The sequence below is a fragment of the Macrotis lagotis genome, chromosome 2 (assembly GCF_037893015.1).
Source record: "Macrotis lagotis isolate mMagLag1 chromosome 2, bilby.v1.9.chrom.fasta, whole genome shotgun sequence".
NCBI classification, from domain to species: Eukaryota; Metazoa; Chordata; class Mammalia; order Peramelemorphia; family Peramelidae; genus Macrotis; species Macrotis lagotis.
In genome coordinates, this window is record NC_133659.1 from 164,021,655 (window position 1) to 164,034,652 (window position 12,998).

General features: G+C 37.3%; 1 protein-coding gene across 7 annotated transcripts in view; it reads left to right on the forward strand.

Annotated features, from left to right (window-relative positions):
* GON4L (gon-4 like) overlaps positions 1-12,998 on the forward strand; it is a 108,102-nt gene that overhangs the window by 71,454 nt on the left and 23,650 nt on the right. For all 7 annotated transcript variants that reach the window (XM_074223270.1, XM_074223269.1, XM_074223268.1 and 4 more), the window contains 2 exons: positions 11,294-11,492; positions 12,194-12,280. In XM_074223270.1, the coding sequence (XP_074079371.1) occupies positions 11,294-11,492; positions 12,194-12,280 (286 nt within the window). The remainder of the gene's footprint in view (positions 1-11,293; positions 11,493-12,193; positions 12,281-12,998) is intronic.

Genomic DNA, 12,998 nt, shown 5'->3' on the forward strand with positions numbered 1-12,998 from the left:
CTTATAGGATGTGTGTGTGTGTGTGTGTGTGTGTGTACATATATATATATATATAAATAAATTTTTTAAATTAAGGATACATTTATATGATTTAGCCATACTCTTTTCATCTGAAATTCTTATGAACAAGATAGCTTGTTTACTCTGGTTTGTGCTACATAGGGATTGAACCTACCATTTGTCCTTATAGGCCTAATGTTTTCATTTGCTGAGATCTCCAAATATGAAACTTGGGATATTGACACCTTTCATATTACTTGCCTTCTAAGAACTTATAATCTAATCGGATCAATGAGAGGAACCATTATATAATAAATAGAAACATTGGTCAAGTACATCACAATTTTTTTTTTTTTTTTAGGTTTTTGTAAGGCAAACAGGATTAAGTGACTTGCCCAAGGCCAAACAGCTAGGTAATTATTAAGTGTCTGAGGCCAAATTTGAACTCAGGTACTCCTGACTCCAGGGTTGGTGCTCTATCCGCTGCTCCACCTAGATACCCAACATCACAATTTTTTAAAATTCACAATAGCTTAAAAGAATTATTTCAGCTGGTTGGTGTTTATTTCAAATAAGGTTGACTAGGTTTTATCAGTTTTGTGAATTGTCTGTAGGATATTTATAGGTAGATTTTGAATGTTATGATCACCACCAAAATCGAAAATTTGGTGTCTGAGTCAGAAATCAGAAAAAAGGTTTTTATTTTTTCTCAAGAGCAAGGGCACAGCCCCATCGCTTAAACTGCGGTGCTGAGGGAATGTGAGATGCAGAAGCTTGTAGACTTCTTTGTCCTATCCCTAACCCCCCCCCTTGTCCTACCTCACCATTTGCTCTTGAGGCAAACTCACTTCATACTACGGTTTTTTTCTTTATTTTTTATTAAAGATATTATTTGAGTTTTACAAGTTCCCTCCCTCCCCCAATCTTACTTACCCCCCTGCCACGGAAAGCAATCTGTCAGTCTTTACTTCATTTCCATGTTGTACATTGATCCAAATTGAGTGTGATGAGAGAGAAATCATATCCTTAAAGAAGAGACAAGAAGTCTAAGAGGTAACAAGATCAGACAATAAGATATCTGTTTTGGTTTTTTTTTTCTTAATTAAAGGGAATAGTCCTTGCACTTTGTTCAAACTCTACAACTCCTTATCTGGATACAGATGGCACTCTCCTTTGCAGACAGCCCCAAATTGTTCCAGATTGTTGCACTGATGGAATGAGCCAGTCCATCAAGGTTGAACATCACCCCATGTTGCTGTTAGGGTGTACAGTGTTTTTCTGGTTCTGCTCATCTCACTCAGCATCAGTTAATGCAAATCCCTCCAGGCTTCCCTGAAATCCCATCCCTCTTGGTTTCTAATAGAATAATAGTGTTCCATGACATACATATACCAGTTTGCTAAGTCATTCCCCAATTGAAGGACATTTACTTGATTTCCAGTTCTTTGCCACCACAAACAGGGCTGCTATGAATATTTTTGTACAAGTGATGTTTTTACCCTTTTTCATCATCTTTTCAGGGTGTGGGTACACAGGCTATTCTAACAGCCATGACACAAATCATCTCCAAGTAAAACCGCCACCTGGACAATCTCAGGAGCTGGCATGCCGCCCTGAGAGATAAGGTGAGCCGGAGTCCTTGAGAGCTCAAGTCCTTGAGAGCTGGACATTCTGCCCCAGACCAAGGACACTAGACACAGCTGTGCCTTATCATCTCCTCCCTAATGTACCCCCCCATCTTGTAATGCAAGACGCTGCATGTATACAATGCTTTCACCCCCATTCCCCTCATTATTCTTTGTTCTATCCCGGAAGACCTAACAGTATATATATGTAATAAAATTGAGCTGGAGGCATAAGGCAGTGGTGGCTTGACTCCTTATTCTCAGCTCCCCTCCTGGAGGGAGGTCACCGCTGTGGGCCCCAAGGAAGCAAGCCACAACATCAGGGTATAGACCTAGTAGTGGTATTGCTGGCTCAAAGGGTATGCATGTTTTTGTTGCCCTTTGGGCATAGTTCCAAATAGCTCTCCAGAAAGGTTTGATGAGTTCACAGCTGCACCAACAGTGTAATAGTGTCCCTAATTTCTCACAACCCTTCCAACAATGATTATTATCCTTTCTGGTCATATTGGCCAATCTGAGAGGTGTGAGGTGGTACCTCAGAGAAGCTTTAATTTGCATTTCTCTAATAATTAATGATTTAGAGCACTTTTTCATATGACTATGGATTACTTTGATCTCCTCATCTATAAATTGCCTTTGCATATCCTTTGACCATTTGTCAATTGGGGAATGACTTTTTTGTTTTAAAAATATGACTCAGTTCTCTGTATATTTTAGAAATGAGTCCTTTGTCAGAATCATTAGTTGTAAAGACTGTTTCCTAGTTTACTACTTTTCTTTTGATCTTGGTTACAGTGGTTTATCTGTGCAAAAGCTTTTTAATTTAATGTAATTGAAATCATCTAGTTGGTTTTTAGTGATGTTCTCCAACTCTTCTTTAGTCATAAACTGCTCCCCTTTCCATAGATCTGACAGGTAAACTAGTCCTTGATCTTCTGATTTGCTTATAGTATTATTTTTTATGTCTAAGTCCTGTAACCATTTGGATCTTATCTTGGTAAAGGGTGTGAGGTGTTGGTCTAATCTAAGTTTCTTCCATACTAACTTCCAATTATCCCAGCAGTTTTTATTAAAGAGGGAATTTTTATCCCAATAGAGTCTACTCTTTGCGTTTATCAAACAGCAGATTATTATAATCGCCTCCTGCTTTTGTACCTAGTCTATTCCACTGGTCCACCATTCTATTTAGTCTTCTTACTAGTGTAACAAAGTTCATCATTACCATAATTATTCATAACTCACCTGTGCCCCATCAGATGGCCGTGATTTAGAAAACCTCACTATACATTTCCTTTCACCACCTTTAGAGGTGGCCAATCAGAAGAGGGCTAGTATTGTTCCTTTTAGGTTACCTCTTTTCAGGAAATCATGAATCACTCAAAAACCAAAATTATTTGGGTTCACTAGGAGAAACAGAGATATTAGTAAGTAAACCACTAGGGGTCATCTTTTACAATCCCCCCTTTTCTTTTATCAATTCTTTGACATTTCCTCACACCACTGTCAATATACTTCTTCTGCTAGGCTCTTCTGCTGGCCTTCAGGCTCAATTCCATCCTCAGCTCTAATGGAGCCCACCCTTGAGCTTTCATTACCCTGACCTTGATCTCCCCATTACCTGTCACATGTAACATCTTTTGTAATGAGATATCAATACTCCTCTTTTCATTGTTTATGTCTTAATATAATTGCATCCCTAGATTACTCCCTTGCTGCCCAGTTAGAAAGAAGAAATGGGGTAGGGGTGGCTAAGTGGCTCAGTGGATAGAGCACCAGCCCTGGGGTTAGGAGGACTTGAGTTCCAATCTGGCCTCAGACACTTAATAATTACCTAGCTGGGTAGCCTTGGGCAAGCCACTTAACCCCATTTGACTTGCAAAAACCTTAAAAAAAAAGAAAAAGAAAGAACTGGGGTCTAACCAACCCGTTATAATAGCACCTCTACTTAGTGAGCAAGTGTATATATGCAATTAACCCACAGATCTAATATTGTGGTCTTATTAAATGTAAAAGTATAATAGTTTGTATAATTCCACCCCAAGGGCCTCTCCAATCAGGTGGTGGGGATAGGTACAATTCTACAAGGAGACACTACTATGCCATCTACATTCCTCTACTGTGTTCTTTTCTGTCACATTAGAGTTCTTAATGAAGTGGCATTGTAGAAGAGTAGCAAGTAAAGGGAGTTGATGATAACAGTCATGGTCCCATTGTAGCAGTTTGACTTCCCTAGAAGGACAAATGTAACATCAGTGATCCCATCCTTCATTCAGAGGTCAGAGTCAGTCTCTCTGCTTCTTGATAATGATCCAAAGATTGTCAGGATCATGAGAAGCAACAGTCCATCCAGGATGTTAGTTGACAAATCCTTTTATTTGCATAGATTGGGTCTGACCCATCTCATTAGTCTTTACTGTTGTGTCCATGGTGAGCAGTACTTGGAATGGCCCTTCTCAGGCCAGGATCAGTTTTTCTTCTTTTCACACCTGGATAAGAATCCAGTCACCAGGCAAAAATTTGTGCACAGAGAAACCCAATGGAGGAATTTGAGCAATGATTCCCCACCCCCTTTTTTTCTATAACGAGAACAAATAGCTTGCCAAAGATTGTACACTTTCTCTAAAAAAAAAAAAAAAACATTTAGGAGCAGCTGGGTGGCACGGTGGATAGAGCACCAGCCCTGGAGTCAGGAGTGCCTGAGTTCAAACCCTGCCTCAGACCTAGTTATGTGGCCTTGGGCAAGCCACTTACTACATTTGCCTTGCAAAAACCTTAAAAAAACAAATTTGTTCCTAGTATCACTTTGAGGGGGCCTGAGATGACCCACCCGGGTAAGAGTGGCCATACAACAGTTCATAGGGGCATAAACCTATATCTCTCTGGAGCTTGGTCCTAATGTGGAGAAAGGCTAGGGAAAAACACTTTGTATATAGAGCTGGGTTTCTATCATAAGTTTTGTGTGTTGTCTTTTGATTTTCTGGTTCATCCTTTCTACCCTGCCCAATTAAGGAGGATGCCAAGGAGTATGTAACTCCCAAGAAATTCTCAAGACTTTCATTAAGGGCTGGAAGACTCTAGCAAGGAATTAGTTACTTTGGTCTGATTCAGCCCTCTCAACTAACCCATAATGGGGAATTATTTGTTCGAAGATTTTACTTAGGGTTGATACAGTGACCTGAGCCAAGGAAAAAGCCTGTTCCCAGGAGCTGAGATGAGGGAGTTGGTCCACCTAAACCTACCCAAAGGAGGTACCTTTGTGAAGTCCAACTGTTTTTTTTTTTTTGAAATGCCCTAAGTCCTGGGAGCCAACTTCCTTTCAGGTGACATCTCTGGCTGTTTGTATTCATCCTTCAACAAATAATGCAATCATCAGTCACTTGTCAGGCAGGAGCATAAATGCCAGGAAATACATACTTGGCCAGCACAGTATCTCACAGATTTTGAACATCTTACCTTGATGTACGTGCTGCAGGACCTATCTTGTGGTGGCTTCATTTTGGCCTCATTTAGACCTCTCTTCCATCTCCCTTGCTCATTTCCCCAACCTCCAAGCTCCTGGGCTCTTATTTTTCTCCTTTTCAGACAGGTGAGAGCTTCAGATCAGGAGGAAATGTGGGAATTAGCACCAAAATGGGCTTCATCTCTACCTGCTCAGGTTCTCCTGCTCTTTTTGTCTCCTCATTGGCTAGGCAATTTCCCCTAGTTTCAAAAGATCGCCCTCTCTGATGTCCATTAGCATGCATCAAGGCTATGGATGTAAATTTACTAACACCTGTTGTATTAAAGAGTTGTGCGCTAACTCCTTTCCTTTATTATTCATCATACCCCCTTCTTCCCATATTTTTCCGAATACATGTACAATTCCTCAGATGTACTTTGTTTTTTTAGATGCTAATTTTCTTTTTTTCTTAGAATTTTATTTATTTTGAGTTTTACAATTTCCTCCCTAATCTTACTTCCCTCCCCCCTCCCGCCCCCCCCAGAAGGCAATTTGTCAGTCTTTACATTGTTTCCATGTTGTACATCCATCCGAATTGACTGTGTGATGAGAGAGAAATCATATCCTCATGGAAGAAACATAAAAGTATAAGAGATAGCAAGATCAGACAATAAGATATCAGTTTTTATTTTCTAAATTTAAGAGCTTAGTCCTTGGTCTTTGTTCAAACTCCAGTTCTCTCTCTGGATACAGATGGTATTCTCCATTGCAGAGAGCCCCAAATTGTCCCTGATTTTTGCACTGATGGAATGAGCGAGTCCATCAAGGTTGATCATTGCCCCCATGTTGCTGTTAGGATGTACAGTATTTTTCTAGTTATTCTGATCTCACTCAACACCAGATGTATTTTGAATCTATAAATATTTCCCTCCCTATGCTCCAATAATTTCAAAGTTTGATTCAGTGCATACAGTTCACAAGTTTGGGAAGACCAATTACTTGGAAGTCTTCCTAAAACTCTATAATTCCCTATTCCCATCATTCTCACATCACAAATAACTAGAGATTTTCACAGAAAATCTCAAATTATTACTCCTATTATTTATATCTTTTTCATGTTACTCAAGTGCTTTTCACAGTTGTAGGATTACGTAACCACAATAATGCCAGTTTACATTTATAACTGGAAAATTCCTATGCAAATAACTCTATGTTAAATCTATTTAATTATTAACCATGCTTAAAATACAAATAATTATTTTGGAATTCTTTCAAACATTAGATCATCTTAGATGATTTTAAATCTTTAACATGTTATTAATTCCAAATGTAACAAAGCAGTAATAAGAATAACACATTAATTACTAGATTTTACAAAACTGTCTTTCCATTATTACATTATACATGAACTTACAGATCTAGAGCAAGTTCCAACACATTGTTTAAAATTTTCAGAGATCCCAGAGGGTCACGATTTTTTATATTTTCCCTCATCATCCCTATAAAGCAATCAGTTATTAATTGCAAGCTTCAGCATCATTACAGTAACTCCAAACAGTTTATATTTTTACATGGATAACCAAACAATTAAAGATATAATACCTCTACAATTTCAAAAGTATATCACATAACTGATAAAGACTTCTGAACATCTTACTCATCAATAAGTTACCTAACTTAGGGGCTGCCTAATTTTTCATTTCCCAACCATTCTTTAGAGCCCCTCACACTTATTCAGTATTTTTGGAAAATAATCTTGCAGTCAGGGTATGCTTTCTAATTTCCTATCCACTATACTTCTGAGTTTACAATTAACATGGGAAATCCACAATCTTGCCTTCTTTAAAACTGAACATTTAACTATTAGCCTACCTGAAACATAAGGTTTCCATGCTGTCTTCTTAGTCTCTTAAAACAAAATAAAACAACAGAAAGGTTATCTTAATTAAAGTTAACCTTACAACTTAATATCTTTTGCATTTTTTTTATATTTTTGTTTTACAAGCTTATTTACCCCTTATGCTAATTATACTTCTGTTTTCGAAAAGAAAATGAGATTCTCCAAGAATGTAATCCTATACATATATATGATAATTTCAAAACCCTAAGGTAAACTCTTATTATGCCTGTCAGTATTATATTTACATAGAACATCAAAGAGATACATTTTCTTATTTTCAAATGACAGATTAATTAAAGTAAGCTACTTTGACCATATACATATGTGTTTGTGTGTATATATGTTTATGTGTATGTGTGTGTGTGTGTGTGTATATACATATATATAAAATTTCCTTTTCTATAGTTTTTCACTTACTTTCTGGGCCAAAGAGACCTTGACAGAAATAGATCATTGACAACATATTCTCAACTAGAACATTAGATGAAACCTCAATTTGTTCATTCTGCTTGCTATCACAACACAATTTTAAATTTTCAAAAAATTTACTTTGAATACATAACACATTTAATGTATATTCCCTTTACTTCCTAGAACTTTGCAACACAGAAAATTCTTAAGACCAAATGTTTCTAAAAATCCTTTTTTATGGCTATAAGATTTTTTTTTTTACTTTAGCAATCTAATAAATTCCAAAAGTCACATACAAAATAACTTTATTTTCTTTCAAAACTTAAAAGTTTGCAGGTTCTTCTTATCTTTATCAGTGCAATTCTAACTTCCTAATGCTCTAACTTATAAGAGCTTTTATCCTCTCTGGTCAGTATTCCTTTATATTCTTAACATTGAGTAACATCACAACATCATAATCAAAATTGTGCATTTTTACAAACCCCTTCATTCAGTTACGTGTATTTTCAGATTACTTTATAGAGAGGATTAGCCCATATAGAGTTATCTAATTGAAGAAACAATAAAAAAATTTTTAAATTCGTATTTACATAGAAATTATTTTCATGTGAAACATTTCATATTGTGGGGTTTATCACTATCCAGTCAGTTCACTGCCAGATATTGCAAAAGTGGTAGTCTAATGCAGTTTTCAAATTACTGCAATCTCATTGAAGAATACATTTCAATTTAGTACAAATCTGGGCTATGCAATCCCAGAAGACATTCCATAGTTTATAATTCATTCTATTCTTTCTCTTCTTACATTGATTTTTAAATCAATTTTCAAAGCTCCCAAAAATCAGTCTTTTTACTTATGCCGTTACACTTGCTCATACTTTCTACATGCTTTAACTAACTTCCATAAATTTGATATACTTCAAAGAAAAAGCCTCAGCCTTCTCTATACCTTTTCATTTTCCCTTGCAACCCTTTTGTCATTCTCTTCACAGGTCTTTCAAAATCATTACTCGGACTGCACGACTTGCATATTCCCCTGATGTACTATTTAACCATATTTCAGACTGTATTTGATTTCCCATTGTGTTTTGGCAATTCATCCGAATTACTCAATCTGTTCTCTAATGGGCTGTCTGGGGGCATTTGTGGAAAGGGGTTCCCACCACTTAATTTTGACTAAGACTTTACCATTTCAGTTCCCAGTTCCATTCATGAGCAAAGAGCAAGCTTTACCATCTTTGTTTCTTGCTGGTAAGGCTCTGAATCTCCGAAATTAGTTTCTGCAGCCTGAATCATTTATGGGATGTGCACCCAACCTAGCTCAACAAAGCCTCAACAATTCCCTGTCTCTTGCCCCGGGTGTCTTGGATTCTGAGACCTAAGGCAGCCAGAGAAGTCCTCGTCAGGGTTTTCTCAGCCCGTGTGCTAGATCTTCCAGGCTCCTCAACCCTCATGACTCAACAGTACCTGCTGGTCCAGTCACCCAGGTACATGTAGTCTTGCCTGGATCCACACATAGACTTACACATCTACAATTATTCGCCATCTTTGTAAGTGGTCTTCTGTTTCCCCTTGGTTGTTTTCTGCTTTCAGCTTCAGCCTCCCTTCAGGCCTCACTCTCATCTGAGGAGAGTAATTCCCCTGCCCTGAGGGCTGCTGAGAAGGATGTCCTGTCAGTTTGGTCATGGCTGAAGGAAGAATTCCTCCCTCTTTCAGAGAGAAGTCCAGATGTCTTGCTGGGGTCTCTAAATTGTGTGGTATGATGACCACCAAAATCAAAAATTCAAAGTCTGAGACGGAGATCAGAAAAGGTTTTATTCTCATGAGAAAGAGCACAGCCCCTGTCATTCACACTGTGGAATCAAGGGGTTTGCAGACTTCTTTGTCCTAATCCTAAACCCATTCCTACCTCCTGTCTTATTTTGCCATTTGCTGGTGAGGCAAGCTCATAGTTTTACTAGTCTTAACTAATCAATCAGCACAAAGCAATTTCAGTTCATCATTACCATAATTATTCATAACTAATCTGGCCCCTATCAGAGGACTGCAGTTTACAAAACCTCATTTTCACCAAATTTAGAGGTGATCAATCAGAAGAGGGCTAGTATTGTTCCCTTTAGGTTACCTCATTTCCAGAAATTATGAGTCACTCAAGGAACAAGTTTACAAGGAGAAGCAGAGAGATACTAATGAGGAAATTTCACTATGGGCCATCTCTCAAAATTTCCTTGTCCATCTCACAATTTCTTTTACTTTCAAGTGGGAAAGTTCATTTTAACATTAGCCTAAATAAGATTTAATGAAAGAAAATCTGCTGTCCCTAAAATAATATGTAATTTCCAAATCTGCAGATCATTTTTACATTAGCCACAGTTTTGGCTTTTTTGTTTCCCATTGTCCTTGCATTGGTATAAGTAAATACTGGTTCACATTCTGTGCAGATATGTCATGTGGATAAAACTTTCTGTTATTTGCCAAGTCCTGTGTTTTCTGGCTGTTGAAAATAAAATGAATTGAGCAGAAGGAAAAAACAATTTTGACTCTATAGGAGTTCATTAAAGCATGTTTTGGTTGTTGACACAACACAAAATAGGTGCTAAACTAGTTGTTATAATAGCTCAGGCAAGACCTTATCCCTTTTTCTTGTGGTATCATTCTGGAGCTGCTACTGATATAGGGGATTCTGACCTCCAAGAGAGAGGATGGTAGGTATTTAATTTCTTGGTTTGTTCAGGGGTATACCTTATTATTTGATAGATTGTATTGTAAAGCAAATCAGAAGAATAGTGGTTTGTGGGAAAAGGTACCCTGATAGTGCCAAGAGTAGAAAGATTCATGAGACCAATGTTGTTAATATTGATTATAATATCAATAATTGTGACATAAATTATATTGTTTGTGATTGTGTATTATAGTATTAATAATAATCTCCTTATCAAATTCCGTTCATTAGAATTAGTGTGTGTCCCACAGAGCACCTCCCACATCATCTCTGCACATGTTTCCCAGCAATATATTGGCTTAGATTCTGACATCTCAGGAAAAGAAACAGTAAAATTTAGTAGAGAAAGGGTTAGAAGTAGGGATATGATAGAGGCCATATCTGAAGTACAGGAATCATATAAGTTTGGGACTTGGTAGGTTTGCCTTTTTTTTCCCTTCAAAAAAGTCTCAGTTATTCTTAGAAAGAATATTTAATGTGATATGTCCAGGTAATACAAGAGTGACACCCATTAGTTACTCAGGGGCCCCTTAGTATATTTTGTTTTTATTGTGTTTTGAGGCAAACAGGATTAAGGGACTTGCTCATGGTCACATAACTAATATATGTTTAAGGCCAAATTTGAATTCAGGTCTTCCTTACTAAAGGGTTGGTTCTCTATCCACTGCACCACCTAGCTGCTTATAATACTTAGTGTATTATACCAGTGCATTTTCTGCTTCCTTCAGTCAATTCATTTCCTTGCTCATCTGCATGTCTTCAATAGGTGATCAAAGGAAAGGAGAGTTTGGAAAACTCATCTTATTTTTTTTTATTTTTTATTATTTATTTATTTTTTTTAGGTTTTTGCAAGGCAAATTGGGTTAAGTGGCTTGCCCACAGCCACACAGCTAGGTAATTATTAAGTGTCTGAGGCTGGATTTGAGCTCAAATACTCCTGACTCCAGGGCCGGTGCTCTATCCACTGTGCCACCTAGCTGCCCCAGAAAACTCATCTTATTTGGGCCATTGTTGTCTTTTGAAAAAATTGACCAAGGATAAGAGTAAAACCTTTGTCTGAGATTGAATATAGGTCTTGGAATCCTGTAAATTTCAATTATCTGAACTCTTCTGATATCCTTTCATCTTCTTAATGAAGTTTGGGTTCTGGAAAATGTCCAAATTTCTAAAAAAAAAAATCCCTTTTTTGGAGACAGATTTGAAGAACCCCTAGCAAACTTGCTCAATGAGCAGCATCGTACAGTGAAGGAACTCCTGGAGCAACTAAGGATGAAGAAGTCTTCAACTAAGCAACAACCAGAGGCAGAGAGGACCAAGCCCCAGAGTGATAAGGCCCAGCAGACACTGATTTTGGATGCAGCTCAGAGGAAAAGACTCCAACAACAGATGCAACAGGTGGGATTCCACGTAACTATGGTAATATTTAGTTTTCATATGATTTGAGGGATCAGGGATTTAGGCTTATAGCTAATGGCCTTGAAATAGACTTTTTTCATATCATTAGAAATTACACTATTTGATCATGAGGCTGAAAGAGATTCTGAAATAGCCATTCTCTTGCCATGCCTTCAAGAGACTCTGTTACTCATTTGTGTTCAATTCTTTGTGACTCATTTGGGGTTTTCTTGGCAAAGATACTAGAGTGGTTTGCCATTTCCTTCTCCATTTCATTTTATAGATGAGACAAACAGGGTTAAATGACTTACTCAGAGCCATGAAACTGCTAAATGTCTAAATCCAGATTTGAATTCAGGAAAGTGAATCTTCCTGATTCCAGACCAACATCTCTATTCATTGCATCATCTAGCTGCCCACCTTCAAGGTTACCAAATTCCAGATATTCTTTAATGCATTTGAGTCTTTCAACTCACATAAGACAGGTTTAGTTCTTCCTTATGGTTGTTCTAAATTCTTCATGTTAGAGTTGATACTTCTTCTAGTTCTGTCATTCTGATTAAAAAAAAAGAGTTCTGTCTGATGGAAGGTCTTAAGTCAAGACAGAAATTGGTCACTGTTCTTATAGGCCCCTAGGAAGAAAACATTTGAGTTAAAGTTAAAAAACATAATGTAATTTCCTTTTTTTTTCTCCCTCTTAGCATGTTCAACTCCTGACTCAGATTCACCTCTTGTCCAGCGCCAACCCCAGCCTCAGTTCGGAAGCCAATACAACCAAGATGTTTCTTGTAAGATAGTCTGAAAACTAGAGTGTAAAATTAGTTTGGCAAATTACCAAAATAATTAATCCTTCATAATTTACGTCAATCTTTTCACACATATTGACCAATCCTCCTTGATTTTTTTTTTTTTTTTTTTTAGATTTTTCAAGGCAATGGGGTTAAGTGGCTTGCCCAAGGCCACATGGCTAGGTAATTATTAAGTGTCTGAGGTCGAATTTGAACTCAGGTACTCCTGACTCCAAGGCCGGTGCTCTGTTTACTGCGCCACCTAGCTGCCCTTCCCCCTTGATTTTTATCTCAGCTATTTTCTTTATGAAAGTATAAATAATATATATATGTATAATTAGTTTTCTTTATACCTGCCACCTCATACTCTTTGCTCTTTCAGTTTTATGGAGGTCCACTGTTTTTTTTCCTTATCTTTTACTATATTCCCTATTTTTATAGTTATAGAGCTAATTGGTCATTTGCTAAACATATCCCCAGTGATTTATATAGTGTCCTAACCTCATTTTGTACAAAGTAAAAAAATGATATGACAGGGATCATTAAGTTGGAAAAGGGAGCTGAGCATTAAATTCTATAATTTACCAATGGGAAAATTGTCCCTGAGGTTAGTGGTAGGGAATTGTTGATGTGTATATTTTTGTATATAGGCATCTTGTGTGATAGAATTAACTAGCCCAATCTCTTCCTTGAGAGGATAAAAAAACAGTAGAAAACA